The 15,593-nt window shown below is 43.2% G+C and overlaps 1 protein-coding gene across 1 annotated transcript; it reads right to left on the bottom strand.

The window, feature by feature from the left end:
- Positions 1–723: 723 nt before the first annotated feature.
- CCDC160 (coiled-coil domain containing 160) lies at positions 724–13,926 on the bottom strand. The gene is made up of 3 exons (XM_068249574.1): positions 13,802–13,926; positions 8,847–8,935; positions 724–3,977 (listed from the first exon to the last, which is right to left on the bottom strand). The coding sequence occupies exon 3, from the start codon at positions 3,961–3,963 to the stop codon at positions 3,091–3,093; it is 873 nt and encodes a 290-aa protein (XP_068105675.1). The 5' UTR covers positions 3,964–3,977; positions 8,847–8,935; positions 13,802–13,926; the 3' UTR covers positions 724–3,090.
- Between the last annotated feature and the right edge of the window lie 1,667 nt (positions 13,927–15,593).

The following is a 15,593-nucleotide window of genomic DNA, read 5'->3' as shown; positions in this document are numbered from 1 at the left end:
GTCGAAATATGCCTTTAAATGACATTAAACCAGCCTTCATGTTTTAATAACCCTTACCTGTGAAATGTGGTCATAAAATGACCAAGAATCACTTTAAATGCAAAACAGAATTGTGCCTTCTTAATACAGAAAAAAATTGTGATAATTCAGGTTGGAGTGAGTAGATGAGGTCTCCCACAATACATCACTGCTGAATATGCAAATCGGCCCTTTACTGTCTCTGAAAACTAAACACACCTCCAGAACCGCTGGAATGCAATGATGTGTTAGCATGTTAATTGTACAGAGCCACAATAATCCAACATGGATACAGACTTATGGACTTGATTCTCATCAGCGCAAGGGCCGATTTGAATATTTAGCAGTGATGCATTGTGGGAAACCTCATGCTCACTCAAACCTGAATAATCGCAAATGCCTTCTGTTTTAAGAAGGTAAACTTTTTGCTGATGACATGGTTACCTCAGGCTGCCTCTATACCCATTTTAAATACAAATGGCAACAGTTTATTTAGTTTGTTTTTCTTTTGTTTTTTTGTCCCTACAAAAAAAAAGCTGGCCAGGTGACTATATGTGCCTAAAAGTATATATTTTACAAATGTTAACAAGTATATGTCCATTTTGCTACTGTATTGCCATGTAAAATGCTGCCTTGTATCTATTTGTATTTTAAGTCAATAAACGTGATCTGCTTTAAAGGAAAAAAAAAAAAAAAAAGAGAAACTTCTGTTTTGCATGGCATTTTAATCCTTTACACACTACTAGGAGTTCTGGTTCACCGTAAGTTTGTTGGACAATCTGTAACTCACTGCAAAATATATATGTTTTATAATTAAACAACCCTGTTGACTGTTCTTTTCCTGTAAAGCAAAAGTTACAAAAAGTCCTGAGCTACCTGAATGTGGGAGGTTAGCCACTCAATGCAACCAGCTGAAATGTCACGTGGATATTACCCACAGAAAGACACCATAGTGTCTGCAATAGTGCATCTGGTCTTTAAAGTGAACCCGAGGTGAGAGTAACATGGAGGTTGCCATATTTGTTTCCTTTTAAACAATATCAGTTGCCTAGCAGTCCTGATCTATTGGGCTGCAGTAGTGTCTGAATAACACCAGGGACAAGCATGCAGCTAATGCTAAGATCTGTCAATGTCAGAAACGCCTGATCTGCTGCATGCTTGTTCAGGGTCTATGGCCGAATGTATTAGAGGCAAAGGATCAGCAGGACAGCCAGGCAACTGGTATTGCTTAAATGGAGTCTGAAGCATTTTTCAAAATAAAAACCAGATACTCACCTAAGGTCAGCGAAGGCTCTGGGTTCAATAGGGCCTTCCTGTTCTCTTCCCGGTGTCTGCGTTCTCTTGCATGCTCCCCTGCTAGCAGTTCATGACCAATTGGTCGTGGACTGCTCTCTTCCGGATTAGGGAGACTTCGGCAGTCTTTGAAAGCACTCAAGATTCCGAAAACGGGCTGCTCCGTACTGTGCACACGCAAGTGCCCTCTTGCGTGTGTGCAGTACAGAGCCGCCAGTGTTCGGAAGCACGAGTGCTTCCAAAGACTGACGAAGTCTCCCGTGGCAGGAGACTCAAACAGAGAAGCCTGTGGGGGAACGTGGAGACCGGCAGGAGAAGGGGAAGGCTCTGTAGGACCCAGATCCTTCCCTCTTCTTAGAGGAGTACCAGGGGCAAACGCAGGATTTTTAAGGGGGGGGTTCCTGAAAGGTCCAGAAGCACGTATGTCCCGAGTGCTTCCGAATACAGGTGGCTCCATACTGCCTATGCACAAAAGTGCGCTGGCGTATTACGGAGCTGCCTATCTTTGGAAGTACTCAAGGACACTAGTGTTTCTGAGGGCTTCTGGTAGCAGCAAATGTGAACGGGGTACAGCGCTGGAACAACTCCCCAAGAGAGGAACAGGAGATAGACTTAGTTTGGACAATTCAGTGGAATATGCTACATAGTTTCACATAGCGCAAGCGACACCCATATGATGCAGGGATATATGCATCTGCGGAAGATGTCGGCGCTACATAAATACTAAATAATAATATTTTGCCTCACCAGGATTGCACTTTTATTTAGCTTTCCTGTAAGACAAGAACACACAGTCAGCTCTAGGGGAAGAGGGAAACAAAGGTGAATGAGGGAGGGCTGGTGCACACCAAGAGTGCTTCTGAGCGTTTTTCAAATCAACAGTGATTTGAAAAGCGCTTGGCTAATGTTACCCTATGTGGGTGTTCCCACAGCAGCGTTGTGATTTTTTCAAAATCGCAGGTATACTGCATGTAGCATGTTTTTGAGCAATTCATTCAAAAATCGCTCTGAAAATCACTTCACAAAATCACACTCACAAATTGCTAGCGATTGCTATTGTCATTTTGGCATTGCACTAGCCCAGAGAGAGGAGTGGAGAAATTGAGAATAGCCTGAGATGGAGCAGAGAACTTATCTGTATTGAAGTCCCACATCACACAGGCTACTTGCCTGTAATCGGACTCCTGTCCCTGTCAGTCTCTCACACAAGTCAGAAAGAAGCCCTCCTGGAGTCTAGGGACTGTCAAAAACTTTTCAGCTTGTTATCCACACCTTATCCACACATGCAGTCATTATAACAATGGGGAGAGACCAGACAGATGTTTGCCCACAGACCCTGAGTCCAGGCAAGCTCTGCATCATGCTGTGCATATTTACCAGCTTGCCTGCACTCTAATTTCAACATGTCTGACACTTCTGTGCTGTGGAGAGTCCAGGACTCCATAATCAACATTCTCTCACTGCAGGCTGCATCTTCTTGTGAGGGTTGTGAGGGGAAGCTCGGCTGCCTCTCTCATTCTATTAGCTGGAGGGAGGCACCAGAAGTAAGAAGGGAGGGAGAATGAGGCTGTTTATATTATGCGGGCTTCCCTGGCTGAATACACAGCTCAGTGCAGGGGGGGAGGTTCCAGACACCCGGAATAGCCCCCTGAGTTCGCCAGTGAGTACCTGGTTTTTATTTTTAAAACCGCTACAGATTCACATTAAAAGGAAGTAAATATGGCAGCCTCCATATAAGTCTCACCTCGGGTTCACTTTAATAAATGTTTTCAAACAGGTTCACTTTAAAAATGAACTGTATTTAGCAAGTTGAGGATTTTTTGTCTCTGCTCTAATGGACTCAATTTCTCCTCGCAACTTGTTTACTTCTCCACTGAACTTTAGTTTCATTTTTTCCATGGCAAGGATATTTTTAAGTGACTGTTGCTGTTTTAGAGTGTTAAACTCCTCCTCCAAGTCTTTATTTTGTAGCTGCAGGTCCTGAATCTCCTCTCTGGCCTTACCTAAACTGTTGGTGATGTTACTTAGCTTTGCTCTATGCTCATGCAGGTCTTTCTTTACAAACTGAAGCTCTGCATCCTTCTTTGTGTCATTTGTCTGCATCTGCTTTAGTAAGACACTTTTACATTCATTGGCTCTCTTTGATGCAGCCAGCTCAGCTCGGAGAGCCTCCAGCTCCTGTTCTGTCTCCTTTTGTTTGGCTTTTAGTTCAGAGAGCTCAAGCCTGCAAGCATTGAGATGAAGTTTCAGCTGAGTTCCCTCTGCATCTTTCTTTTTCATTTCACGTCTTAAAAGGTTTAACTCATGTTCATTCCAAATGCAGCTGCTGCTGTCGCCAACAATGCTAGCGGTGCCGTTTGGTCTGTGGCATGAGGCACATTTGCCACCTTGGGTTGTTGCAGGTGTTTCCTGGGCAGATGACTCATAATCTTGAACAATCAGTCTAGATAAACATTCTTTTTGTTTCCTTTTTTCCTCTTCCTGAAGTTTCTTAAGCTCAGTCTGGTAGATTCCCTCCACCGTCTTCGCCCGCTCTTTGGCTAACTTCTCTGATAATAGCAAGTCTGGTTCAAATGTCTCGTGGAGCAAATCTTGTACTGTAAAACGTGGGGCAAACAACTCTTCAACCCAGTGCTTCTTTTCCGAGGCCATTGGTAACGATAAGCCTGAGGGATAAAACTGGAGAGTCATTGCAAATCATGGACTTCTAAAGAAATCTTATGTGAAGGACTAGGCTTTGCAATTCTAAAACACACAACCGAACCTCCATAAAATGTACTTTCCTTTAGTATTTGAGTAGGAAAGGAAGGTCCGCACCAATGTCTCCATAATCGATAAATTTATTCAGGATCCAGATGCAATAGAAAGCACATGACTAACATGTTTCGGACCTTAAGTCCACCAGGGGTTCTTGTTCCATAGAACTGGAATTGGAAATAAGGGTGTTCCAAAAATGTAATTTACCTGGTGACATGTCATATCTGCTCCCTTCAATATGTAGGTACTACCACCAGACCACTTAGGGCCAGAATTTCCAAACATTTCTTGGGAGCTGGCTTGTCCACCCAAAATATCTTTAATGTTGCTAGACATTATAGCACTGTGCACGGTGGTGATATGTCTGGATTGTCATTCCAGGGCATAGAGAGGGTATTCTTGCCCAAGAGAGGAGGAGACCTACAGGCGAGGATTCGCAAAAGGGAAGCACTCTGGATTTTTCACCTAATGGACTTAATGCAAGATGGGATCTGGCTTTGGTCACAGGCTGATAGGGCCAGTAGACTCTGTATATTTATGCAAACTTATGTTTTGTATGTATATTTGTCTATGAGAGATCTTTCATTCAGTTTCTTAGGACAATATTGTGTATTCTTTACATTAACTGTATTTTTTGTTCCATTGCTCCTTTGTTTTAACTTGGTTGTTGTTTGGTTTTAAAAGCATTTGCATATTTCAGGGAGGTGACAGTATTTGGTGGGATGTGATACCTATGTGTTTACCCCTCCCCTTGGTGGGTTGGGTCATGCCCCGCCTTTCACTGCCCCGTCCCTTTTTAAACCTCACCCAGAGAGCTGTGAAATGACTATGATTAAGGACTTAAAGAGGAACTCCAGCCTAAACAAACGTACTGTAATTAAGTTACATTAGTTATGTTAATTAAACTAGATAGGTAATATAATCTCTCACCCACCCTGTTTTAAAAGAACAGGCAAATGTTTGCTTTCATGAGGGCAGCCATCTTTTTGGTTGAAAGGAGGTGACAGGGAGCATGAGACACAGTTCCAACTGTCCTGTGTGCTGATCACCCCTCCCAGTTGCTAGGCAATGTGAACAACGACATAGGTAATCCCATCATGCTTTGCACAGCATCAGGGAAAAAAAGCCCGGGCAGTTTTCTATGATGGGTGGAGCTTAGCTAAAAATGCAGCTACAAATGATGCTTTGGTAAGAAAAACAAAGTTCTGATGCTGTGAAACTGTTAAAGAAACACCAAGCCTTTTCAGTTCTGCTGAGTAGATTTTTAGTCCGGAGGTTCACTTTAAGGTCCAAAACATGTTAGTCATGTGCTTTCTATTGCATCTAGATATGTCCTGAATAAATGTATAGATTGTGGAGACATTGGTGCGGACCTTCCTTTCCTACTCTGATCTGCTGGGCCTGGCTGCCTGTGTTCCAGCACTGTTTCACACGGTACAGTGAAGCGGTACTCCCTGCTTCTACCTTTAGTATTTACAATGGCTTCACACCTTGAAAATACTTGATGGTGACAGAGATAAAACACTGGATGTAACAATACCACTAGTTATGAGAAAACAATGTCTATGGATACTCACAGGCATCACTAAAACCTCATACACACGCTTTATTAAAGTCAGTTGGGGTGGCCGATAATGACCGGCTCAACCGATAATCAAGCATGTGTATAGTGGCGCCCGATCAGCAACCCCCCAACCCACAAGGGATCCACCAGACGGATCAAATCACCCACTCGATTGAGGTTTCCTTTGAAGACCCACTCCCCCGCCCACCGCGTGACATCCCACACGTGCCGCTCCATCATCCCCCCCCCACCACATAGCAACACAGCGCGTCATCAGCTAGGCAGCTGACGGGCATCTGTGCTGCCCAAAGGGATCAGGTCCCAATCCCAGACGGGCGACTTTGCTCAAAGGCGTGTATGCACCTTAACTAAACCATCTTGAGGAAAATAATCATGAGACATACTGGGAAACCTTGTCAATACTATTAACCCGAGATAAGATGTAGCAAAGGCATAAGCGGTTTTATCCCCATTCACACATTAATTGACGTGGGTTATTTTGATGTGACAGCGAATTTACATGGTTATACAAGCTGTACACTGACAAATTTACACTGTGTCAAAGTGCGGTAAGACTTTACATATGCTATTCTGCTTACTGCAGTCTAGTGAAAACAGCTCAGCATTTCTTATCTCATATATTTCAGTAGACACATTTATAAAAAAAACTGGCAAAAAAATTGCTTAACCAGCAATTATTCTGAGTGTTAGACAGAGAAAGGTGCCAAACCTGCAAAATAATATATTTTCACAGATTGTGCAAGACATCATATACTATAATTTTCCTTTAGAAAGTGTGTTTGAAAAAAAGACAGTATACAAAAGAAATGTGTGAATTGTTCATTTTCACTTTGACCATAACATTCATAAGTGATATACAAGCAGATTACTGTCATCCAAACTGATATTGTGTAAAATCAAGAGTAGCACTCTACTGTGTTCTCTCTTGCCCATTTTTCTGGTTCCTCATCCCACTTAATTCTCCAGGCCACTCCCTGTCTACTCTACCTCTTCTCCCATTTTGTCTTGCTCTATGGCAGTGCACAGGATAACTGTGCAGTATAACTGCTGTGATCAAGGAGGTGTCGCTGTTCCAGCAGAACCTTCTTCAAACTGTCAGCATTCCATAAGCTCTCCTGTTCCCTGTACCAATACAGCTCATTTATTGAATGGTGTAAATAGTGCAGTTTGTTGCCCTTGGGCAATCTTAGACTGATTTATGTGCATGCATATGTTCCCTAGAAAGGTTGAACCTTACAGGCCTCAGCAGGAATACCAGGTTATGAGCAGGGATGGGCTTCCGAGTAGTCATCTACTCGATCGGAATTCTAATGAAGATTAATTACTCCACTTGTGACCGCAGGATGGGGAGGTTAACTTACCCAGAAGTCTGTGGCTCCTATGCGTGTCATTGCGGTCATACGCGACCTATGGAACACGTTACACCACTCAAATCTAATCGGACACGCTGGAAAAATCTTTATATTCGAACTCACGGAATAATCTAACTAAATTATCTAATCGAAAAAAAATGGAAAATTGTACCATGTATGGCCACCATAATGAAGATTAATTACTAGACCTCTGACCGCGGGATGGGGGTGTTAACTTACCCAGAAGTGCGTGGATCCTATGCGTGTAATTGCTGTCATACACGACCTATGGGACGCGTTCCACCACTCACTACTGCATGTCCACGTCCCCCTTCCAGCGGAAGGAGAAAGTGCAAAGTGCGGTAGTGAGTGGTGTAACGTGTTCCATAGGTCGCGTACGACAGCAATGACACGCATAGGATCCACGGACTTCTGGGTAAGTTAACCCCCCCCCCCATCCATCAGAGGTCTAGTAATTAATCTTCATTATGGTGGCCATACATGGTACAATTTGTAATTTTTTTTCGATTAGATAATTTAGTTTGATTATTCCGTTAAATCGAATACAAAGATTTTTCCAGACAGAGAAAAGGTGCCAAACCTGCAATCACATTTTTCTCGAAAAACCTGCAATCACATTTTTCTCGAAAAAACGGGATAATCGTTTGAATTTCTTGATCGAAAAAAAAAATATTTTCAACATTCATTCGGGGGGGGGGGGGGGGGGGGGGGCGACGACACCTCATCGCTAGTGTAAGGGTCTAGTACACAATGCTATTGCATGCATTAACATTTACCTCCCCTTACCCTTTATAGGACCACTATCGCTAAAATAAAATCATAGAATACAAATTAGTACAATTCTCCAGAGTAAAATAAGACAAATGACTTTTCTTCTATTTTTGGTACAGATAGGAGGCGCCCGGTTAAGGATGTTCACTATAATATTCTATATGAAAGTATCCAATTATTACAAGTTAGGTTGTCCTACCTTATAGGTGTCCCTTTAGGAAAATTGAGACAATCAGAAGCATAAAGGAATAATTTTAATGGTGCACTAGAAGACATAGAATATTATAGTGAACATCCTTAACCGGGCGCCTCCTATCTGTACCCAAAAAGTCTAACACCCCTCCTGCCAGTAGGGGAGATTAGGCCGACTACGGTCGACCAATTAATCGTTTTTTGGAGTAGCGACCACCTAAGGATCCAAAGGCCGAGTGGGGACGGTACTTCCCCACCTGCGGACACAAGTGGTTGCCTTGCTGCAACCCATGTTTGTGAGTATAATTATTGCCTCTAATACCTATATCCAGATCCAATAACCGTATTGCACCAGATTGGGCTCCCGGATCTCTCTGTGTTTTTTCCTTCTACCATTCTACAGACTTTTCTTCTATGTTGCTGTCACTTAAGAGTAGGTAATAGAAATCAGGTTTTGGGCTAGTCCATCTCCTCATGGGGGATTCTCAGGTTTTCGTTATTTTCAAAAGCACTAATTGAATGGCAGTTTCTCCATCCAACTGCTGAAAAAGTGTGAAGCAAGGAGGAAGGCTGGCCAGCATCTTTGTATAAATCTATTTCAGGGAGTGTCTTTGTAAAGAATAAAGTCCATGCTGTGAATCCCCAATGCAGAGTTGGAGTAGCCAAAACCTGTCGGTTCTGTCAAATTTCTACTACCTTCTGCAAGTGAAGGCAACATAGGAGAAAAGTAATTTATGGCTCATTTTAACCTGGGAGAAATGTACTTCTCATTCGTATGTCTTTACACGTGTTTTATGTTGTAAATTTTTGCCGTGATAGTAGTCCTTAAAACTATAGTCAAGATGGTCCTCACTCACCTGTAACTCCAGGGGTTGGCAATCAGAGGTAAAGAAAGTCTAATTGGCTGTGGCTGAGCCGAACGGAGGCAATCAGAAATGTTGGTTACCTATAAAAATTTGCGTAAATGAAATAAAAGAAAATTGTGACCAATCAGTGCCAGTGGACATCAGCTGGAGCCTCAACATGAACCCAAAACACCATCTCAGTTGATCTAAAAGCAGATGGGCTACTGCTGACTCCAGAATTTTCTGCCTGGTTTAGCCGAACAGCCCCAAAGTAATTCAAGTACAAAGGAACACCAACAATGAACAAAAGCTGCAATAAACATTTAGGAGATGTGCACTTCTGAAATGCTTGTTAACTGAGACGATGAATGAACACAAACTGGTCAAATGTCATCTAATGTGGCTGGATAGTGTACAGCTTATGGGCTCTGCCTGTGACACAGGAGACCAGAGTTTGGATCTTGGCTCCTCCTGTTCAGTAAGCAAGCACCTATTCAATAAGGAGACCTAGGTCAAGCCTTCCTTAAACTGCTACTACCTACTGACTGAGGGTGTCCTAGTGGCTGTAGCTCTGGCTCTTTGAGTCTGCCAGGAGAAAAGAGCAATATAAATCTTCTGTGCCTTGTCTATCTAATTTGACCATGCAGCTACATTAGATAATTGGCATTTAATCTTTTGTCTATCCTACATTTGTTCATTTTTACTAGAGATCACATTAAAATTCTACTTTGCCTGAATTTTTTATGCTGCCAAAACCAGAATTAGCAGGCTTGAACCAGAACTTTGCACAGTGATAATGGCATTTGGAAAGTTATTTTTTAAAGTGCACCCGAGCCAAAAGTTGAACTCACCTGGGGCTTCTAAAGGTCCCCCACAGATGTCCTGTGCCAGCGCAGCCACTCCCTGATGCTCCGGTCCCCTCCACCAGTTCACTTCCAGAATTTGCAACTTTAAAATCTGAAACCACTGCGTCCTTGCTCCTGCCAGAGCTCTCAGTGACGTCAGCGGGAGCGAGGACGCGGCCATGCAGGCGCAGTGGTTTCAGACTTTATAGTGTAACTGTCGGGCATAAAATCAATTCTTTATTTTTATCTGGTAAACAAGTAATAAGGATGCTAACCAGGCAATCCAAAAGTTAAAATCTCTATTACTTTTCTTGTTTATAAATGATCATTCCCCAGTTTACCTGACTCTTATTTGGTACGTTGCTGGACAAAGGAAGTTGCAGGGCATGCTGGGTTGTCCTTTTTTGCCTCTCTACATTAGTTAAGTCTGAGGGGAAATAAAAAAGCACAAAAAAAAGACAACCCAGCATGCCCTGCAACTTCCTTTTTGCGACAACGTACCAAATAAAAGTCAGGTAAACTGCGGAATGTTTAGCACAAAAAAGATAGAGTAATAGGCCCCCAAAGAGGGTCAAGGCCATAGACCTGTAAACTCTTATAAATCCACAAAAAGCGTCCATCTAGGCTACCATAATAGATCACTATCAAACCACCAAGGATAAATATTCAATAATGTTTATTAGGGACTTACCCCAGCAACCAATAAAAACATTTAAAACCATGCAGCGCACAGATCAGCCAGTGTAAAACCGCAGAAATAATATATAATGTCACAGTACATATAGTTATCTGCAGTACTGGCAAGACAACAATAATATGGGCTATCAGGGATATCTAAGCGCACCATCCGAGATACCAATCACATCCATAGTAAAGCCGCCAATTGTAAGGGAAGATTCTTGCCCAGGTGATGTCTGAGGAAAGATATTATGCATTTTTGGCAGTTGAAAACAGCTGTTATTTCCCACAATGCAACAAGGCTCCCACAGTGCGATGTCAGTACTTAGGTGCTGACACCACACTGTGGGACGGGTTTCATCACAATGGCCTCGATTCATAAAGCATTACTGCATGCGTTAACTAATTAAAGGTAAATTACTGCATGGTAGGTTGTTGATAGTGGATTCATAAAGTTTTACGCATGTTTTACCAGTAATAGTGCGGTAATGAAAATGTTGTTTGTGTTGGTAAACTATCAACAACATACCATGCGGTAATTTACCGCTTTGGCGATAACGCATGTGGTTGTTTATGAATCGAGTGGAGAAAATTTAGTAACTTTTTACCGCACAATTACAGCATGCAGAAATTTAGGGTGAAAAAAATGAGAATTACACAAAGGAGATATTTTGGTCGGTATTTTTCACATACTACATTACCGCATGCGGTAAGTCATTGTGAATAGAGCCCAATATCAGCCATACAGAGCCCCCTGATGATCTGTTTGAGAAAAGGAAAAGATTTTTAATGGGAAAGGGGGTATCAGCAGTTCCTCTTTAGGGGTCCCGAAGAATGGAATAGGACTGGAGGACAGCGTGGAAAGCCTCTGGAGGATCCAGAGACTTCCCTCTCCTTAGGTAAGCATTTCCTTTTTTACATTTTTTAAGCCTCAAATTTTCTTTAAAGCACACCTGAACTGAGAGGGATATGGAGGCTGACATTATTATTTATTAATGCAGATTGTCTGACTGTCCTGCTGAGCCTCTGTCTCTAATATGCTTAGCAATAGCCCCTTAACAAGCATGCAGATAAGATGCTTCTGACGGACGTTTAACTGGATTAAGCTGCATGCTTGTTTCAGGAGTGTGATTTAGACACTACTGCAGCCAAAGAGATCAGCAGGGCTGCCAGGTAGTGATTGGATCACAGATAGAAAAGTAGTCGAATCCATTAACCTAATGAGGCTTAATTGCCTAAAGGTCGGAGCAGTGCTTTTCAGTGCTGCTAGACTTGGGCGCAGCCGGCGCCTCCATAGACTACAATAGGAATCATTCCTATTGCAACGCTCAGTGAGTAACGTCAGCTCCGTCAGAGGACGGAGCCGAGGTTGCTTAAAAACATAATAATTCGGCCTCCAGCAATCGCTGGAAGCCGAATTATTTCATTCCCCCACTATCCATGGCGGCGTGGAGGGGGGGGGGAATAGTAATTAAATCGGCCCGGACTTATGCAGAAGCAGGATCAGCCATATACCGCTGTATCCTGCGCCCAAGTCTACCGGCGCCGATTTCAAATGCACTCCTAAGGGTGTGCGGCTGGGAGAGAGGGGGTTAATTACCCACCTGCCCGCCGCTTCTGACGGGACGCATTCCACAACTCAATACCGCGCACTTCCTCCTTCGGCCGGGAGGTAGTGCGCAGTATTGAGTTGTGGAACGCGCCCCATTGGACGCGTCCGCATCTGTGATACGCATAGAGGTGGCAGGCAGGTGGGTGATTAACCCCCTCTCTCCCAGCCGCACACCTGAGGCAATTAAGCCTCATTAGATCATGGATTTGACTACTTTTCTATCCGTGAGCCCATCACTATTGCCACGCAACTGGTATTGTTTACAAGGAAATCAATATAGCAGCCTCCATACCCCTCTCAGTTTAGGTGTATTTTAAATATTATTCATTTATAATGAATTATACAAATTGTATCTCTCCCTCCTAGTGAACATCTTGTATATATGTTCAGGAGATGTTGGCTAGGAGGGACTCCCTCCTAGCCAACATCTCCTGAACATAGTGATTTTTAATCAGGCTGTCAGATAATTTCATTTTCAAATCTGATTAATCCCATGTAAATGTAAAATGCTGTTCAGCCCGCGTACGTTAAAAAGGGGCGCTGGGAAAAAAGGGCGCCGGGTTTTTAACGATAAGCATGGATAACGTTTAAAAATGTATTGTACTGTATTTCGTTTAAAATTAATGTTTTTTAAAGTTATTAATCATTAAATAATGTGCATTAAATCGGCAATTTGTAAAAACGTTAATCTTTCGTTTAAATACTGAAACGTATAATAACGTTTAAAAAAAAAATTACTAAGTAACCCTCCCTGTACCTACCCCTAACCCCTAGACCCCCCTGTTGATGCCTAAACCTAAGACCCCCCCTGTTGGTGCCTAAGTAACCCTCCCTGTACCAACCCCTAGACCCCCCTGTTAGTGCCTAAACCTAAGACCCCCCTGTTGGTGCCTAAACCTAAGACCCCCCTGTTAGTGCCTAAACCTAAGACCCCCCTGTTGGTGCCTAAACCTAAGACCCCCCTGTTGGTGCCTAAACCTAAGACCCCCCTGTTGGTGCCTAAACCTAAGACCCCCCTGTTGGTGCCTAAACCTAAGACCCCCCTTTTGGTGCCTAAACCTAAGACCCCCCCTGTTGGTGCCTAAACCTAAGACCCCCTGTTGGTGCCTAAACCTAAGACCCCCCTGTTGGTGCCTAAACCTAAGACCCCCCTTTTGGTGCCTAAACCTAAGACCCCCTGTTGGTGCCTAAACCTAAGACCCCCCCTGTTGGTGCCTAAACCTAAGACCCCCCTGTTGGTGCCTAAACCTAAGACCCCCCTGTTGGTTTTTTCGTTTAAAAATAATGTAAAAAAAAAAAGTACTGTTTTTCGTTTAAAAATAATGTTTGAAAAAAAATATTGTACTGTTTTTCGTTTAAAAATAATATTTAAAAATGTATAAATCATTAAATAATGTGTAATCATGAGAAGCAGTAATAAAACATTAAGTCTCCGGGCGCCGCTTTTAAAACGTTATTTTTCTCCGGCGCCCTTTTTTCCTATCGGGCGCCCATTAAACGATATTTATTATAGGAGTGAATGGCGGCGCCCGATTTGTCCACTAGCCTCAGGCGCCCGAATTTACTGTTACCATTCAGCCCCACTTCCAGATCCTGTATAGCAAAGAACAAAACTGGCAAGTGGAATTTTAGATCACATTTCTAATATTTTCTCTAATCTTCACCATTAAGGATGGTCTTACTTGCTTCAGAACTCAGAAGCTGGCTCTGGCAGCTATATACAGACACCCAGCAGGTGTAGTCTGACTCGGATTATAGAAGCCTGTGATGTTCATGTATTATTAAACGACAGCGTATATTTATTTAATAATGAATGAGATACCGGTACATACCCGAACTGTACTGTCTGTTTCACAGCAAGACAGAGATTAGCATTCACGCATGCGCAATGGAGCTCTCGGTAGTCGGTACAGGAAGTAGCTGTGTTCTGTTCTCCTAGCAACTTACTTGCAGCTGGAATCCTGCCAAAAGAATACGCAGCATGTGATTTGTACTGGCCAATTATCTTCAAACGAGGAGGCGTGAATCTAGTAACTGCTGTGCATGAAAACATCAGGTGACTGGGATCACGTGGTTTCTGAGTCTATTGATGAATGAGATCATGCTTCTTGCTTCTCCTGGAAGAAAAACAACAACTGCGACCTCTAGTGGTTACTATGTATCACATAAGGCAGATGTGCGTTTACATGCTGCGTAGCTGCAACGTGCCTGTTGTAGTTTAGCTTTGTGTGTACATATCTCATGTTTTGTTGTTTTTTTTTCTCGCACACATAATTTCTATATGTAAGCAGTTTTTCCACTCATACAGGCTATTATAACCAGAAAAGTTTGCAATAATTCCCAGCGGTATGAAATAAACTGGGTAAGGCCAGATCTACAGTGGTGTGTTGTGGTGCAATGCAACAGACACTTTTAATGCAGCTCACTGGCTGCACTGCAATGCACAACCTATGCGACGTTCACAGTACTTGACTGTATGCTTCACTGTACTCAACACAATGCGCTGATAAAGTGTGGCGCCGCGGTCCTGATCTGTTGCTTTGCATTACTGCTGTCACCGGGAATGCAACGCAATGGCCACTGTGAACATGGCCTAATACATCACCAATATCAATAAAAACTCATCTAAAAAATAAATAATCAAAAAATAAAGAGGACATAAATCTGATCTCTATTGTGTGACTCAAAAACAACTCCATAAATCACAAGGGAGCATATCATGGATGGCATAATAATGCCCTGCTGACATAGGCTGACATAGGAAATAAAGAGATTAATTTACAAAACCCTTTTATTTCTCCTTATCTCATCTGAGCTCAGGTCTTTGGAGATGGTCCGCCTTCGCCTTCTGGGCACCACTGGGCACCACCATCTCCAAAGACCTGAGCTGGAAGGCAAACACAGCCTTGACCCAAAAGAAAGCACAGCAGAGGCTTTTCGTCCTCCGCCAACTGAAAAAGTTTGGCATGGCCCAAGAACTGCTGACGTGCTTTTACACCGCCACCATCGAGTCCGTCCTCTGCGCCTCCACCCTAGTCTAGTACGCTGGCTCCTCCACCAGAGACAAATACAACCTTCAGAGGGTCATCAAATCGGCAGAAAGAATCATTGGCAGACACCTCCCTTCGCTTGAACTCCTCCACAATTCCAGACTACGCTCCAGAGCAATGAGGATTGCCGGTGACCCCTCTCACCCTGGTCACTGCTTTTTCAGCCGGCTCCCTCTGGGCCGGAGGTTTCGGGTCATTGCCACCAAAACTTCGAGGCACAGGAACTCCTTTTTCCCCTCTGCTGTCAACCTCCTGAACTCCATCCGGGTCGTCCCACCCCCTCCACCGCTGTGAACTGAATGGCACCTTGCCCTTCCTTAGTTATTGACCTGTCCTCCTGCGTAAAATTGCACTCATCTTCAGCCCAGTACCGGAAGTAACTTTTATGTTTGCAACTGCGCGATTCATTCTAACGTGCACTCATGCTATAACTAGTTATCAATCTGCAGTCCTGCCTGTTTATCAATTTGCACTCCTGTTTATGCCTATTGTTATTATTTATGCCTTCTGTTAGCTATACTTTTGAACCCTTTGCTGAGCAATTGTATGTGCCAAACCCAATTCCGAGCACGAC

Source organism: Hyperolius riggenbachi, chromosome 8, assembly GCF_040937935.1.
Source record: "Hyperolius riggenbachi isolate aHypRig1 chromosome 8, aHypRig1.pri, whole genome shotgun sequence".
NCBI lineage: Eukaryota > Metazoa > Chordata > Amphibia > Anura > Hyperoliidae > Hyperolius > Hyperolius riggenbachi.
This window is presented reverse-complemented; position numbering and strand designations above follow the sequence as displayed.

Coding starts and splice junctions, on each gene's coding strand:
- CCDC160 (XM_068249574.1), bottom strand. CDS start 3,963: ATGGCCTCGGAAAAGAAGCACTGGGTTGAAGAGTTGTTTGCCCCACGT.